Raw genomic sequence first — 18,121 nt, 5'->3', positions numbered from 1 at the left:
TCTACAAAGTAGGAAATTGGGAATGGACAAGGATAATAAGGAAGTAGTTTAAAAAAAAAAAAAGCTATTCCTTACATGCCAAGCCTCGAGCCAGGTGCTTCCTGGACGCTGCATCATTTTATTGAGGCTAGTGGCTATTCTCAGCGGTAGACTCTTAGCCCACTTGTAATTTCTGCATGTCAAAGTAAGTGCCCGAGTCAGAGCCACCTGAACCCAGTCCCTCACTGCCCCCCGGTGGACGCAGCTTCCCTGGGGCAGTCGCCCCCCGCCTCGGTTCCTCACCTTTTGCTGGCGGCCACCGGGACCCTCCATCCTTTGACCTGGCTCAGCTCCGTGTCTGAGATCTCCACCTGCAGGGGCAGTCTGGGCGCCCAGACGGTGACCTCCAGCTGGGAGGTGAAGTGCTGGTGGGTGAAGTTCACGATCGTGTCCACCCTGCCCTTCATCTCCTTCCCGTTCACGAAGATGGAAGCGCAGTCGTCGGAGACCTTCGGGGGAGGGGTTAGAACCTCCAGATGCATCAGCAGGAAAACACGGGCAAACCCCGACGGCGCAAGCTCATGTGCGACGGCAGCCCTGAGTGATGAGCCCCCAGGACAGCCAGGAGAACGTGACTTGAACAGAAGGCAATTTGTAGGCACTGATCAGTGACAAATACTGATAAACAGACTTCGGGAAAACCGCTTTGTGTTATGAAAGACTGACAAGTGAAACCATAAACATAATTTAATGGAGTTACATAACCTTTGCTGTCTTTTCTGTGCTTTTTTTCCCCTTTACCTCCACCTTCTTTACGTACTCAAACCACCATTAATCAGACCCCAGGTGCAACATATTTCACTCTTGCACCTCATTTGAAGATGCGTAAAAGGTACCCATATGTTACTAAAACAGCACTTTATTTGAGATGTTAAGAGAGCTTGGCACTAGATTAAAATCCTTGTAGGAAGATTCTCATGAAATGCACTAGAAACGTGGATATAATTCTTTTTGCCCCGTGACTCTATAATTTTGCAGAACGGAGGTGAGGATGTGGCATTTTGTTATGGACTTTTGACCCAGCACGTGGGGGCACCCTTTGAATGTGCGTGCACCAGCAGGTTAGGTATTAGATCACGAAGCCCCCATTTCATCTCACATCTTCCGAAAAAGCAAAGAAAATTGATGACTTTCTCTCCCAGGCCCTCAGGGGAACATCATTTACGTGTCTGGGTGGGGAGGGGGTGGAGGCAGCAAAGGTCGCTTTCGGTGCAGAAGACACAAAACCAACACTCAATTCAGCAGAGAGTCACAAAACTGCCAGGGCCCCACACTTCGCATTTTACAGATGAATCTGAGGCGAGCAATTTGATGCAACTGGCTCAGCTGCTTTTAGGGGTGCCACGTGGGGATACAGGATCCCCCAACTCGCCCAGAGTGCCACCAGGCAGCCCGTTCTCCAAGCCACAAATGAGGGCTCGCTCGTGACCTTCTCTTCCTCACCTGCAGCCCAGACCTCCCCTCCAAGCCCCGGACGCACGTGTCCGAGCGCCCTCTCGACGTGGCCGGGCCAACGGACGGCTCAGAGCGCTGCCAGCAGTGCCAGCACCCAAACTCAAAGGCCAAACCTCCGTGTGGCTTGCGACAAATTATCACCACGTCCCCTCCCCACCCCAGAAGGGCACGAAGATGAACTTGCTCCCGTGAGAAGGAAAAGATGAACCCGGTTCACTGCAGAGTGAAATCAAGGACCGGGGAGAGAGTCACTAACGTGATGCTTGAACGTCCCCCTGCACCGGCATCGCGGACACAGGTCCTTGTCACTTCCACCTCACAGTGTCACCGCCATCTTCGGGAACCTTTCAGCATAATTAACCAAGGCCGCTTACGGGAAGATGGGCTGAAGCCCCAGGGACACACTCGACAAGCCTGGGCCACAGAGCAACGACGGGGGTGCTGGAAGGTCACTGTGCACCAGGCTGAGTCCATCTGGGGCCCCGCTTGCCCACCCTGTCCAAGGGCCCCCGCCTTCCAGGCTCTCCTGCTCTGAGCAGCAAGTGTGCCCGCAGGTGTGTGTAAAGCGGCAGCTCATGTGTCTCCCCCACCGAAACCTCCGCGGGAGCTGAAACCGGGCACGTCAGTAACTTTTCAAAGCCTGAAAGGATCGGCTTCACCCATCCCTCTCTTCGTCTGCTTCACTTCATGAAGGGAGGAAAAATCAATGAACCAGGCAAGTCAGCGTGTCTTTCAGGGCATGTCTGAGGGACGTAAACCTGCATTATTGTGCCCAGGATCACAAAGAGGGCAATTGGAATGAGATTCTCAACTACGGCAGGAAACGGAATGGGGGACTGTGTCCTTCTTTTAAAACCCTGGGATGCTGAGGCAATGCCGAACCCAGCCGCCCTCCCTTAGGTACGTGGAAGGGGGTGGGAGACCCGTTCTAGAGAAACCCTGCCTTCCTTCCAGAGCACTGCCCTGGGAGACATCCGGTAAGACCCCTGAACACTCCTGGTCTCTGTGGCCACATGCAGACCTTTGTCAAGAGAACCCGGCTGCTTACCGCCAAGAACGCTGCGATGGGTGCAGTGGGCCGTTCTGCCCTCACCGTCTCCCGGCTCGGGTGGGCACCACCCGCTGCTAGAACTTTCCCCATCCCACCTCCTACAGTGTAGACCACAGCTGTCCTGAGCCTGCAGGGTTGTTATCATCTATATGAGACGTGTGCACGTGTGCGTGTGTGTGTGTTTATCTCCTCTAGAAGGAATGGCTCAGTGTTTGCCTGTTCAGTGTCTGCAGTGACTTTATGTAACGGAACGGCTGTAAATAATGAGAACCGACTGCAGTAAGCACCTCTAATTCGTACAGGAGCTCACCGCCTGCAATGCCCTCCCCCGCCTTGATGTGTGGCTCCCACAATAACTGTGGGGCAGGCGTCACGATCCTCATTTTCTCTGGCCTGAATCCGTGCAGAGGAAGGGAGTGCCACTTGCCCGGGGCTTTACCGGTGTGTGTGACAACGCCGGTCAGCCCCCAGGACCGCTGATGCCGCGCCCAGGGCTCTCCCCGCTGCCTGCTCATGCCAGCGCCCTCCAGGGATTGCCCGCGGCACACGGGACAAAGTCCAAACTCCCGGCCACAGCTCGCGAGGCCCCAGAACCTGGACGGGCTCCTCCTCCAGGATCATTTTTTTGCACCACCGCCCTGCCCCCCGCACAGGCTCCCTCCTCCCGGGTTGCTCTCCCTTGAGCTCTCCTAAGCTTATCCCCATCCAGAGACCTCACCGTGATCTTCCCGTGACTGACATCTGCTTGTCGGCCGGGTCCAAGGCAGGTACCGCCGTCTGCTGGCCACCCAGCCACACACCAGCCCCTCTGCCCCACACACCCACCTGCACATCTTCCTCGTTCCTGTCCAGCCAGTCATTAGAACCCCCTTCTCCTTGCCAGGGACTGGCTTAGGGACGGACACGTGACACAATTCTGTGGCCAATCAGGTGTGAGGCATCCCCTGGGGATTCCAGAAAGGGTCTCCCGGCTCTGAGCTGCACAAGGAGTGTGCCTCCCCCTCCTGCTGGGTGCTGTCACTCTGGGGGTGACAGAAGGGGCTAGAGCAGCGATCTTGGAGCCCTAGGGGGCTGGCCAACGACCCGACTGACACCGCGAGCAGGGAGGAACAGGGAGACGGAAGGAACCACATCCTCAGTGACCAGCCCACCCGGGACCACCTGACTTTCCAGCTTCTCACCAGGTGTTTTCCTCTCTGTGTTGTCAAAGCCAATCTGGTCCACAGTGTTTTGTTACTTGCCACCAAAAGTGGCATAACTTATATAGGAACTCGGCTCAAATGCCACTCCTCAAGGGACTGCGTGAGTCCTTTCTAATTTAAACCTGGAAGCCGCTCCCTCTCCTGGTCGCTCTCCATCTATATCGCACTGTTCTCTTCCCGATACACCGTGTGCGCGACAAGGTGCACTGTATTTACAGCATTTGTTATTGACAGGATGTGACTTACACTGTTACATTGCTCACATCGCAGGGCTTACACTGCATCAGTTAGACTGTGCCTGGGCGAGAAGGGGGAGGAGGCAGCTGAGACAAGGTTACCATGTTAAGGATATCAAGAGAGGAGACACTGGAAGAAACATAGTCCAAATGCTAAGGAAGTTTGAGGTCAAAGGACTCATCGATCTGGAGTCCCAGTGGCAAATCTGGCCTTTTGGCTAGGAACTGAGATCTCTGAGTCATGTCACACGGTGAGGGCATGTGTGTTGGGGGCGGGGACAGGTGGGCACTGCAAGGTAAGGATCAGAGGCAGGTTCCCACCACTCGTCCAAAAGATACCTTCAGTGCATGCATAACGTGCACGAGGTCCTGGGTTCAGCCCCCAGGATCTCCATTAAAAATAAAAAAGTTACCTTCAGGGCTCTCTGAGCCCCCAAAGGAACATGGAACAACAACTGCTGTGAATCCTAAGATAAGAAGAGCTGAGGACAGGACCATGGAGATGGGAGACGCCACGTTCATCTGTGAGCACCTGCAGGAGGCTGCCTGTAGAGGTTAATGGTTTTACTGTCAAATCACACTTTTGCAGCCACATGACTTGAGAGCATTAGAGGCAGACAGGGGGCTCCCCATGGAAACATGTTTCCTTTGGGGATCTTGTAAGATTCATCATTTGCTTCATTTTCTCTGGAGGAAAGAAGCAAGAATTGAGTCTGGGTACCACTGCTGCCAGACCCCCGAGTCTGCCACACTTCTGATGGATCTGTCTGCACTGATAGGAAGCTCCCACACTTCGTGCTTCGTAAGGCTTCCCTCCTGACCCTCCCCCCCCCCCCACCTTGAGAAATGCATTAGAAAGAAAAAAAAAGCTACATCAAAATGACCATGGCCGGCAGCCTAGCTGCTCCCTGACAACTTGGTAAGAGCAGTTTAAGTGTAAATGGTGTTTATTAAGGTGAATAAAAATGAAAGGCGGCTTCTGCAGTGTCGTTTATAATGAAAACATTTTCTGTACTGAACGCCCAGCTCAATAACAACAGTGCAGACAGATGAAACGCTATCAATCACAGAACACATGTAGATAAAATTTAAGAAAAGGGAAAAATAATCATGATACAATATTTAGTGGAAAGTGACGGCGTTAACGTTATAAGGACACACTAATTCTAATTTTATAACCATACGTCGTGTGTGTCTGTGTGTCTCCGAAGACTGAAGAGATTTGTGTAACGGGGAAAAAGCTACACAATCAAAGCGTGTTCCTCACGAATTCGTAATAGATGCTGAATTCTATATCGAGACAGGCAAAAGGCAGCTCTGCAAAGGAAAAAACTTTGCATATTCAACTGTCATCAAATCAAACATTTTGTAATTATCACCGAATTTAGCAAGTGCGTTGTGTCCGAGGAGCAGTAGATACACAAAAATATTTATTTTACCTTGAGTTTTTACATCTCCAAGAAATACAAAAAGGAATAATAATGATCATGTGTTGAATGCATCGTTTATAAAACTTTACATAGAACAATAGCCATTAAGTCCTCCAAATACTCTGCTTGCCAAGAGTTTTGTCCCTAGACTGTAGACAGGGAAACTGAGGCCCCGGAGAGGCAGCTCATCCAGGGGTCACAGCTGGTGAGGGCGGAGCAGGGATTCGCACTCAGGCCCTCTGAATCGGGGGGCTCCGCCGCACCGGGTGGTTCACCTTCAATGCAGCCCACAGAGGAGGGCCTGACTGGGAAAGGCAGGACCTACATACACACACTGGGATTTTCTGTGAACCCCACAGAGGTGTCATTTATGTCCAATGCACCGTACCCACTTGAAGGGCACAGCTGGATGCTGGATGGTGCGTTTGTACACCGTGAAGCCACGACCACACTCAGACACAGGACACACCCATCGTCCCTGAAGATCCTTGTGTACCTTTCTGGTCCATTGCTCCCTCTGCCCCCGGCCCCCAGGCAACCACTGATGTGCTTTGTGTCGTTAAACGTGAGGTATGGGTTAGTTTAGAGACTGGCTTGATCATTAGTCCTCAAGTCTGGGGGAGGGAGCTGGAAGCAGCAGCTTCCATAACCCGGGTCCTCACGCAAACTCTTATCCTCAACGTGCCTGAATTAGCCTCTCCCCATCTCCAGGCTCTGACTGCGCAGCTGCGAACCGGAGGGTATCCAAAATGGCACAAATGAACTTATTTACAAAACAGAAATAGATTCACAGACGCAGAAAACAAACTATGGTTTCCAGGGTGGGCAAGGGAGGGAAGGGCTAAATTAGGAGTTTGGGATCAGCAGGTACACATTACTGTGTATAAAAGATAAACAACAAGGTCCTTCTCTAAAGCACAGGAAACTATATTCAATACCTTGTAATAACCTATAATGACAAAGAATATATATGTGTGTGACTGAACGCTGAACACCAGAAACTAATGGAACATTGGGAAGGAGGAGGAGGAAGAAGGAGGAAGGAAGAGGAGGAGGAGGAAGGAAGGAGGAGAAGGAGAAGGAGGAGGAGGAGAAGCAAGAGGAGAGAAGGAGGAAGGAGGAGGAGGAAAGAGGAGGAGGAGGAAGGAGGAGGAAAGAGGAGGAGGAGAAGGGGGAGGAGGGAAGAGGAAGAGGGAGGAGGGAGAAGGAAGAGGGAGGAGGAGGAAGGAGGAGGAGGAAGGAGGACAAGGAAGGAGAAGGAGGGAGAAGGAAGGAGGAGGAGGAGGAGGAGAAGGGGCTACTGCTCACCTGAATCTGAGATGCCCAGGACATCCCTTCACAGCAGACCCCCGCCCCCGCCATTGGACCTCATCTCCCGCTCATTAACCGGCGCAGAGCCGAGCACGGACAACGGCCGCATCCGCCTCTTGGGCCGCCTCCATGGACATGTAACAAAATTCTGGCCCTTTTCCACTAGGAGAAACATCCCCGTCCAAATCACATTCAGCACGGTTTGAGCCCACCTTTACAGACCAATGCTTCCAAAACCACCCCAGCAAAGGAGGCCCCAGATGCCGGCCGGCTGTAAAGTGGAGCACACACACTTATCCGGGGAATGTTTCCGTTTTAGCTTTTCATCCCTTGACATGGGAAGATTTTTTTAAAGCGCCACCGACGCCTGTTGGTTTAGGAAAAGATCCAAGCGTTTCATATTCAACCGACGGGGCCCCAGAAGGGATTAAGGGCTGTTTATCTGGTGAAGGCCTGGCATGTGGTGCTGCCCGGCTTCCCGCACCAGCTCTGGCTGCAGGCTCTGAGCCTGGCGGAGAGAAGGGCTGTTAATGAGGCTCTGTTGGCACAGATGCTAAAGTCACAGGCTTAGGTGCGAGGGGTCTGCACATAAATTAGGCACATAAAAGAAAGGCATTTTGGCAGGATAAGCATATTCTCAGGGGAAAGAGAACTCTGCAGGGTTTGCGTTTTCCAAACTTATTTTGAAAGTACTTCTGAAAATTTCCCTGAGAAAGGAAACTTTCCTAGCAAAGAATGCGGTGAATTGTGAGCGCAAGATATAAAAACCGGCAGCTGAGAGTTTTTTTCTGCCTGAGGCTCCAGGGGAAGGGGAGAGAGAAAATGCAAAGGATGACCTCACCACCAGCCCCTCCAAAACCAGAAGGGAGAAAAGACGGCGGCTGGAAGGCCCACGCTGAGAGGACCTGGCAGAGACAAGATGCTCTCAGTGCTGCCAAGAGAAGGCTGGGCGTCCAAACTCTCCCTCCCGGTGAAGATTTCCCGGGAATGATCAGCGGATTGGCAAGCCGGAGCCCAGCCAGGCTGAGCCGGTCACAGCGGAAGGGCTGAGGCACAGCAAGGAGCTCCTGGAACCCACCCCCTTCCTTGACCAGCTCTGGGTCCTTGCCAGCGTGGCGTGGGCTCATCGGAACCCTGGATGTCAAAATTCCAGCCTGAACAGCCTGAGAAGTAGCCCCCACAGGGAACGTATAGCGGTTCTTACATTAAATGGCTCTGCCTGGTGAAAAAAAACCTCTGGGTTAGCAAACAAAATAATTGCGTCTAATGTACTGTTCTGATATCTCTCACTTAATGCAGCTAACGTGTCTAATACATTTGTGATAGGATTCAGTTTACCCAGATAATTCACACGGTTCTTTTTTTTTCAGCACCACTGGCCTGGGACAGAGCTTCAGGAGCTGCTGCTGGGAGTTGACTCAATGATCAAGTCCCTTCCGGCGCAGGGAGGTGACACAAATGACGCAGGGGGGGTCTGCTGTGAATGACAGGGAACTTGGGGACTGCGGCAAACTTGAGGAAGCACCCCAGACCCTGCTCAAAGGGGACAGCTGCTACTCCCCGAGCCCACGGCTACCACGTGGACATGGCAGGGCTGTCTTCAGAGCGCGTCTGATGTTGCAAGAGAAACGGGAAATGCAGAATTCGGGTGAAATCTGCTAATTTTCAAATGTTGGCATCTCCAGATGCATTTTAAAAGTACTTGACTGGCCAAACAGAGCACGTCTTGGGGCCCTATTTGCCTCAAGGCCTGTCATTTTATGACTTTAGGCCTCAGAACATCCTGATATGCAGGATTTGATGCCTGTGCCTCAGCATAGAAGTGCTATGTTTTGGGTTTTTTCCCCCCAAAATACCTCAAACTTTGAGGTCCATACCATGGCCTCATTAGCATCGTGCTCTTCCACTGTTATTACAACGTTTGCTAGTTTCCCACAGGCTCTGCCAGAAGGGGGAAATGGGCCCGGCTCACTTGCCAACGCAAAGCACTTCACACTGGCTGCTCAAGGAAGGGACCTCTGCTGGAGAAGGAATCCGGGCTGGAGCGGGAGGGAGTGCTGGGATCGACTGGTGATGCCTGGACTGGCAGGTGCTCCGGAGCGGTGTCCAGTCACATGCGCTGTTTATTCCATACTATTTATGTCATATTTACAAAACCAAAATCCTTTTGCCCCATGTCCTGGACCACCCCGAGCCACAGTGCAAGCACTGGTGTCGGAGCTGGAAAATCCTTCAAGATTCTCAGTGTTGCTTGGTCACTCAAGGAGGCTGTCAAGAAAGACACGTGGAAACCCACCGTTCCCACGAGTGGCCTTCAGACACACGGATGGTCTCAGCACATGGCCGCCGACTGCTCTTCGTACAGCTGGGCCCGTAACCCCAATATGTATTACGTGTCCGACACAAGGGACGTCAGGAACTCACTGATAAATAATTCATCTCTCTGGGCACATTCCCTGGGGAGTGGCACGGTTGGAACCCTTGATGGTGGAAACCGCTCAGCTGTCCGGAGCATTAAAAGATGACTCTGTTAGGGAAGTCGCTTGGGCTGAGGCCTTTAATTTTTAAAAAGAGCTTGTTAAACTGAGCTTTAGAAGTGGTCAAAAATATCTTAAACATTCAGAAAGGGGCCCTTTAAGGTTAATCCAAGCGCTGCAGGGAGGAAGGCAAAAGAAGCGCTTTGAAGCCTGAGATTTTCCTCTTAGTGGCATTTCAAGTGAAACCTGAAATGCTTCCACGGCAAGTTAACCCAGAGCAGATTAGAAGACGCAGTCGGTAAAGCACGGGCACTCCGAGTGTGCGACTGTGAGTGCTGGTTTACCGCGGGAAGCCCACCCCTCTTGGCACTGTATTGGAAGAGCTAAGAGCCCATTTGTCTAAAAGGTGGCTCCGTAATCCGTTCCAGGAAAAATCTTGTTCCATTGCTTTCAGCGGAGACAGAATTTATACTTCCACCAGCTGCTACAGGCAACATCCCTTTCCGAACGTCTGTATCAGCCTAGCAATCTTTACCAATAAAGCTGCTCATGCGTCTTCAGGGGGAAATGGATGAGATTCTCAGAAGACGTCTCTCACCTGCGACCACCACGTCTCTCATCTAAGTAACTCGTGGCTGAAGAAGTAGTCAGGTTCAGCTCTCCTTTGTGGGATTTCTTTTAACGTTCACCAGTTCCTAACATGACTGAATTTCCCTCCAGGCATGTGAAAGGTTTAAGGGAAAGAGAAGATACAGTCTATCTTTGGAGGATAATCTTAATCTCAGGAGATGCATAAAATAAGCCAATGTACAGATAATCCCAGAGGCGGGGGGAGGGGAGGGGGAGAGGTCTACCCCTGAAATCTTACTTCACTCTGACTACTCCTGTGCGGCCAGGGTCACTGTGAAAGCGGGGTGCTCTCTGTAAAGGAGGGGCACAGAGCCCAGACTCAGAGTCAGGCTGCCCGAGGTCAAAGCCAGCCCTGGCACTTACAACTGGGCGACCTTCATTTCGACGACAATAGCTAGCTGTCCAGTGCATCAATCTTCTTATCGGTAAAATGTGGATTAAAACAGCCAGGGCTGGAGGGGCTGTTAGGAGCATTCCATGACTTGATACGCGTGAAGCACTTTGGTCCCTAACACACACAATAGTTGCTCAATAAATTCTGGTTATTTTCACATACAAAGTCAGTCTCTGAGGCTCATTTTCAAAAGCTAATTTCCCAAGACCCTCCCAGGGAGTGGGGGCTCAGGCAGGATTGGAATCCACGTCCATCAAACTCCAAAGCCTCCCCCTCTTCCGTGACACAATCCCCTGTCCCTCCCAGGACAGACATTCTAGGAGATGTTAAAACTTACTGTTTAAGTTCTGGTCTTCCAGGCACTGGCCCTGGTTTCTCCCTCTGTGGACCTACTCAGCTGTTTTTCTAGCAGAAACTGACACGCTGACCCAGAATTGTCACAAAAAATTAATAATAATAATAATAATGAAAAAAAAACCAAGCTTGAGGAATCACACATCTCAATAACAAACTTACAGCAAAGCTCTGGCAATCAAGGAGATGTGGTGCTGTTTTAGGAGAGACACGTAGATCACTGGAACAGAGCTGAGAATGCAGAAACTAACCCTCACACTTTCAGTCAATTAACGTTTGAAAAGGATGCCAAGAAAATTCAATGGGGGAAACACGGTCTTTTCAACAAATGGTGCTGGGAAAACTGGATATTCACGGGCAAAGCAGATAAATTTAGACCCTTATCTCACACCACACACAAAAATTAACTCAGAACAGATCATAGACCTAAATGTAAGAGCTAAAAACCATAAAACTTTTAGAAGAAGATACATGAGAAAACTTTTGAACTTGGGTTAGGCAATTGTTTCTTGGCTAAAATAGCAAAAGTATGATCTGTAAAAAAAAAAATTTGATAAATTGGACCTCATCAAAGTGAAAAACTCCTGCTCTTCAGAAGGCTCTTCAGGGCATGGAAAGACAAACCACAAGCTGGAAGAAAATAGTTTCAAATCATATTTCTGATAAAGGGCTTGTAACCAGAAAAAGAACTCTCAAAACCCCATCGTAAAAAAAAAAAACAACACACAACAACAACACTCAATTAAAAAATGGGCAAAAATCTGAACAGCCACCTCGCCAGGGATGTGTGGATGGCGAAGAGCACATGAAGAGGTGTTTATCATCATTCAACTTCAGGGAAAGGCAGATTGAAACCAAACTGGCATACCTGTCCATGCCTAACAGAATGGCTACAATTAAAACAGGGTGACCACACCAGCCGAGTGCTGGCAAGGACACGGTGCCGATGGAACCCCGATGACAGGAATGCATGATGGTGCAACCACTTCAGAAAACAGTTGGGCGTTTCTTAAAAAGCTCAGTGGTGGAGCACATGCTTAGCAGGCATGAGGTCCTGGGTTCAATCCCCAGTATCTCCGTTTAAAAAAAATGTTTTAATATACATTTAAACTTTAAAAAATGTTTTTAATTACTTTTTTTTTTAAAGTTCAACATACACTTACCATATGACTCAGCTTTTCTGCCCCTAGAAGGATGAACACTATGTGCAGACAAAAACGTAGGTGACTGTTGATAACAGCATTAGCCGTAAGAGCCAAAAATCAGAAACAGCCCAAGGGCCCATGAGCAGGCGCGTCGCTGCGGCGTATCCGCACCACGGGATAACTGCGTAACAAGAAAAGTGAATGAACTGTTGTTCCACAGAACAACGCGGGGACCACAGAATCATCACGCCAGATGAAAGGAAGCCAGACAGAAGAAGAGAACACGGGTTACAGGATTCCACTTCTATAGAACTCTAGAAGATGAAGGTTACTCTTCAGGGACGGAGAGAAGATGACTGTTTGCCTGGGGACAAGAGCAGAGGGACAGGAGGGAGGGGGACCCAGAGACGTGAAGAAAGCTTTGGGGTCAAGGATGGGCTCACGATCTTGGTTTGGGTGGTGTACAGCTTGGTACATCAAATTTATACTTTAAATGTGTGTCGGTGACGGTGTGGCAGTTACACCTCTGTGAAGCTGTTACAAAGAAAAATGGTGGAGGGTGCAGCCGCCCTGACGCCCTACCTTTGTACCTAAATCCATTCCTACCTGTATCTAGAGCTGACAGTTAAGTGGTCCGTTAACTTCTACCGTTTGTCTAAATGATTTGAGTTTCTTTGGGAAACTCAGTGAATTTGAATATGAAGCTGATATCTTCTGTCCACCATCAAAGCTGCATGGGGTTTAAATTGTGAGCCAAGGTCCAAAACATCAATGAGGGCCCTCTTCCCTCCCACTGGACACTAAATACATGTGTCTCCAGGAGACGCCGGCACAGGGGCCGCAGCGGACCCTGCCTGATGCCCGGCACACACTCACAGACCCGAGTCTCCAGGACACCCCCGACCGAGGCCTGAGCAGGGCCAGACGGAGGGGAGCAGGTGGGAGGCGGCCGGAGACAGGGAGGAGGGAGCCCGGGGCTCTGCTTCCCAAGGGACCGAGGCTGGGGTGGGGGCTGCAGGGCTCCCCCGGCTCGTTCCAAGACTTCCCCGCTTTAGGCAAAAACAACTCCACTGTGTTAGTTCTTAATTAGCGATGCTGAAGGTGGGGGACAAAGGATGGAGTTAATACTGACACCGCAGTGATGCTGAGGGGAGCTGGAGGACGGGGAAGCGGCAGTGTCCGCCCTCCGGCCAACAGGAAACACGCGACACGTCTCCACTGAGGACGGGACAGTGGAAGCCCCGTCACCTGCAGAGAGAAGGGCGGACTGGGCAGCCACGTCCCCGCGGCCTGACGCATGTCCTCAGCTGCCCGGCCCCCGGGGAGGGGCGAGGGGAAGAGGGTCGCGCCCAGAAATGGAAGATCACTGGTTTCTGCAGGAATGATTGCCAAGCGTCGCCGAGACAGAGGGAAAGGGGCGTAAGCCTCCTCAGGACCCCTCTCCGTCTCCTTCCGGTAAAATCAGGGCCGTGTGAGCGGTCCCCTGGGGGCCCGCGGGGCCCACGGCCGACCAGGGCGCTCCCGAGACACGTCAGCGCCGATGGACTGCTCTGAACCGACTTCGTCAACTCGGTGGGGCCCCCCAGGTCCTCACGCCACCTCGCCTGCGACTGGGTCACCTCACGTCAGGTTTGCCTGCTGCCTCAGAGCACGACAGACGGAGAAGGTCAGACGGACAGCCCCGGGCGAAACGCATCTCCGCATCTCTGTCAACCGGATGGCTTGCCAACGTCGCAAAGTCAAAAATCTGACACAAAAATCTGGATTTTTGGAAACATCTGTCCTTGACTGAGAGAAGAAACAGGAAGGGGCTGTTTGCCCTATGAATTTGGACATGTAGCAGACTAATGCTGATTCAAAACTCACCAAGTCCAGACGCTTAAACCCCTCGGGGCCTCAGCTTCCCGGGCTGTAAAATGGGGATAATGCTGGTGCCCGCTGCGCAGGGGCGCTGGCGGGCTGGGTGCTGCGGTGTGTTTGAAGCAAGCGGAGCAGAGCCTGGCCTGGTGTCGCCGTGTGTGCGGCTGTTCTTACTGCTCCTTCCAACAGACCCTGCGGACAGGAGGAGAAGGGAGGCCCGGGCCTGTCCTTAAGGGGCAAACCTGCCGCCAGCATGGGGACACACAACGCGCTGAGCCCCTAATACCTGCATCTACACGGGGGACAGAAGCACAGAAGTGAGGACCCCTGGGGGTGCAGAGCGGCAGGAAGGAGGTGTCTGCACAGAGCAGGGGCCCCTGAGCTGAGACCAGATGACAACTAGGGCTCCTCCGGGTGCAGGGAGCCGGGGAGGGAGGGAGGACAGGAAACAGCACGAGCACAGGGGAAAGATGCGCAAAACCACACGAGAGGAAGGCAGAGAAAACAAGTCCAGGAGCGCCCCTGGATCCAGCTTTGCCTGAAGTCACCCTGGCTCTTCTAGTTGCTCATCTCCCCTGCGTTGGCTTAAGGCAGTTGGATTTGCGTTGCTATTACTTGCAACCAAAACGAAACAAAGCTCCCCGATGCAGGAGTTCCTTGTGGGCCTGTCAGATCCCACTTCCCACCACACCTGCCCGGTCCCCTCCACCTGAATAGTGACGTCTCTTGCTCAGAGACCTCAGCTCAAACATGCCTCTTCTAAGGACCATGTTCAGGACACAGCCACCTTCCACCTTATCCCCTTTATAAATCCAACCACTTAAGGAAAACTGGGGCACACAGCCTTCAGCAGGAAAGGCAGCTGCCGTATCGAAGCTGCTGGTGTCCTCCAGAGGTGGCATCGGGCTCCAGTTAGTGACCAGCTCCCCATATACCGCAAGCAGCAAAAACCTGATGTGTCTTCTGACAGTATGTGCACTGCCCACCCTTGACCTTCACGGACCAAGCCTGGAAATCAGGACCTTTTCTGGGGCAGAGAAGGCTTTAAAATGTTAATATCCTTTTATGAGGCCTTTAGCATCTCATTATTGCAAGTCCAGCTGCTACCAGAAGGCTGGAAGCTTAATTATTGCAGCCGAAAGTTGGAGGGCGCCGCCTTCAAGCTCAGTGTGAGTCTACATTTACTTCGCTCCAAGCGTGAGCGAGCTCATGCCCTGCCGATGACGTGTGCCGGCCTCTGCGTTTCTGGAGACCACAGCTCACCGACAGACAATACAGTTACCGACACATAAAAACAGGAGGCCTTCACTTAGTCAGGGAGATAGGCATTCGAAGATTAAACCATAATTACAACATGGTAATAGCCTTTTTCTTCCTTCCTCTGAAAACCTTTCAAGAAATGTAGCAGATAAAAAGCAGTGTGTTGTTGCCGGAAGCTTAAAGACCCCCCCCCCGAGGTGTCGAGATCCTCATCCCCAGAACCCCCGAATATGTCACTTTCCATGGTGCTGCGGGTGGAATTATGGACCCCAGATAATACATCCAAGTTCTAGCCCCCGGCACCGGTGAACGTAACCTTACTTGGAAACGGGGTCTTTGCAGATTGTAATTAACATTCTTGAGACAAGGCCATTCTGAAATGGAGTGGCCCCTAAATCCAGTGACAAGGGCCCTTATAGGAGCATAAGGCTGCACAGAGACTCAAGACCACGTGCAGATGGAGGCAGAGACTGGAGGGACGCGGCCACAAGCCGGGAAACACTCGGAGCCACCGCAAGCTGGAAGAGGCCAGGAGACACCACCCCGAGGGCTCCTGAAGGGAATGCAGCCCTGCAGAAACAACTTGACTGCAGACTTCCGGCCTCCAGACCAGCGTGGAAATACATTTCCATTGTTTTGAGCCATTTGCGGGGAGGGCATGGCTCAGTGGTAGAGCGCGTGCTTAGCATGCAAGGGGTCCTGGGCTCGACCCCCAGCACCTCCAATTAAAAAAAATAAAAAACATTAAACCACTGAATTTGTAGGGACTTACTGTGGCAGCTCTAAGAAACCAAGTGTGTGGGAGAGGGACTCCGTAGATGCACTTGAGATAAGGGTCTTGAGATGAAAGGATTAGCCTGGGATATCCAGGTGGGGCCAAGGGTCAGAGTCAGAGAAACAGAGGTGAAGGCGGATCTAGAGGTCGGAGAGAGAAGGAGAGATTTGAAGATGCTATGATGCCGACTTTGCAGATGGAGGAGGGGTCACAGCCGAGAAATGCAGAAGCTGGAAAAGGCAAAGAAACAGATTCTCCCCTGGACCCCCTAGGAGCAACACAGCCAGACAACCCACTTCAGACTCCTGGCCTGGGGCACCAGAAGATAACACACTTGTCATCAGCTGCTCAGCTCACGTTCATTTGTTAGAGCAGCAAGAGGAAACTGAAACCCGCACCTTCCGGGCGATGAGGGTGAAAACAAAAGTCTTTAGCAAATGCAGAAAAAGTCTGCCACCAATGGGCTCCCTGATAGGAAAGCCGCAGGGGTGATACTTGGCTGCTAGCTCACCAGCGTGCTCCCCGCGGCCCAGACAACCTCAGAGGGTGACAAATTCAAGACACACACAGGTCGCGCTGGGAGCCAGCCCGCCGGGGTGGGAACACTGACCCCTGCATCCACCGCTCGAGGGAGTGACTTCACCCGTCTGCGTGCTGTTTCCTCACGGATAAACTTGGAACAGCTGTATCACCTCCCTCACAGGCTTGTTGGGCATAAGATACTGGTTAGTATTTCGAATGTCCTTATTATAATAGGACAGTTAAATACTACCTGTTGCTTAATAAGTTTTCGACAAATGTTAGCTATGAATACGCATTTGCTCAGTGCCTGAAGACAGAATTCATACGCACTCCGCCTTTGTGGCTGCCAAGTTGACGATTAGTAAGTATTTGTGGAATAAAAACCTCCCCGTGAGAGCAGAAGAAGGCTTGGATCACAGGATCCGGTCCAAGTCCCTGCCAATGACAAGTCCCTTTGACTACAGAAGACCTTCAGAGTCTCTTTGAAGATTTCCAAATTCAGGAAATTCACTAGGAACACCTTGTTCAATCTTGGAGGAGCTCTGGCTCGTTCGTTCGTTCGTTTGTTCATTAAAATGCCCAACAAATATTTACTGAGCCCCCGCTGGGTTCCAGACACTGCTTAGGACTTGGGACGAAAGAGTTATTAAAACAAAGTCAGACACTGTAGGCCTTACAATCCAGTAAGGTTAAAATATACAGACATGAATAAGGATGTTGATATATAAATAGATGGATGCAGGGGGAGCGATACCAATGTGACATTTACTGATACATCACAGATCAAACATCATATGACTCCCTTTCGATAAAAACATTTATTTAATCACCCCCAAAGCTCCATGTTGGGATGTTATCATACACAGATTTCACAAACAATAATTCAACTGTATGTGCTTAGAATAACTTAAAATTGCCATCTGATAACACTGCCTTCAGAAGACATGAAAGAATTAAAAAACGAGGGAAATGTATCTTATTTTCAACTCTTCCAAATAGCTTATCTAGACTCCCTTCAATATTCCCATAAAATTAAACCTTGCCCTCTAATGCCCCAGAAACCTGGCCACTGCTCAAATGTAAGAAGAATTTTTTTCTTTTAATATCGACTATCTTTTGAACTTTTTGAACCCAGGGAGTCCCTAAAGGATTTTCAAGGATTTCTGTAATTATTGAGAGTTCTGCCTCATACCCTTTAAGAACCAGTCCCTACAGAAGGTGCATTTCCGCTGGCTCATTGTCACCCTCATTTTGCAGATGAGGCCGCTGGGCTCAGAGGTGTTGACTAATTTGTCCAAGGTCAAACAGCGAGGAAGGTGGAGCTGGGATTTGAACTGATAACTGCTGCCCGAAAGCTCACCCCCAAACTCACTCCCTCTGCGTTATTTTTCTTTATATTGAGCGAGCGTCGTTCCCTGCTGGACTCTAAATAGCGCCAGTCGGCTCCGTGTCCCAGAGGATGGCCCTTGAAAGACCTGAAAGGAGCTGTCACGTCTCCCTCCCTCGTCACCTCTCCCTGGGTCCTTTCTTCTCATCCGCAGTCTAAACACTCACACTTCCTTCAATCATTGCTCCTGTGGTTTGATTTCAAGGGCCTGCAGCCCCCTAGACCGTCTCTGACAGAACACAATCCAATTTCCAGCATCCCTCTTATGCCCAGAAAGTCACAGCATGCTCCATCAGAGTCACAAGGGAGATCTACCCTCTGTGACGTATACACAAGGAACAGCTCACTTTCCTCTGAAATCTGCCATCAGAGAACCAGCAGCACAAGTGTGACAAGGAGTCACAAGTGTCCCCCAGCCCCCACGTGGGAGACGAGAGGGAGTGGTGGCGACCGTGGTGACCAGGAGGGCACAGGCCTCATGCACAGGGGCGTCCTCCAGTCACAGGAAGCAACACGGGCGAGAGCCACGTGACCCTGTGAATTTCATAAGAAGCTGGAAATCCGGATTTCCATGTGACTTGCCAATTTTTACA

At 51.1% G+C, this 18,121-nt stretch overlaps 1 protein-coding gene across 4 annotated transcripts in view; it reads right to left on the bottom strand.

Moving 5' to 3' along the window:
- TMEM132B (transmembrane protein 132B) overlaps window positions 1–18,121 on the bottom strand; it is a 292,208-nt gene that overhangs the window by 7,675 nt on the left and 266,412 nt on the right. For 3 of the 4 annotated variants that reach the window (XM_072952906.1, XM_072952907.1, XM_072952908.1), the window contains one exon: window positions 283–488. In XM_072952906.1, the coding sequence (XP_072809007.1) occupies window positions 283–488 (206 nt within the window). Of the gene's footprint in view, window positions 1–282; window positions 489–11,742; window positions 11,891–18,121 lie in introns of those variants that run through there. The other variant, XM_031670140.2, reaches the window with a different exon arrangement.

The sequence above is a fragment of the Vicugna pacos genome, chromosome 32, assembly GCF_048564905.1.
Source record: "Vicugna pacos chromosome 32, VicPac4, whole genome shotgun sequence".
Taxonomy (NCBI): domain Eukaryota; kingdom Metazoa; phylum Chordata; class Mammalia; order Artiodactyla; family Camelidae; genus Vicugna; species Vicugna pacos.
Note: the sequence above shows the minus strand (reverse complement) of the source record. Positions and strands in the feature narration are given on the sequence as shown.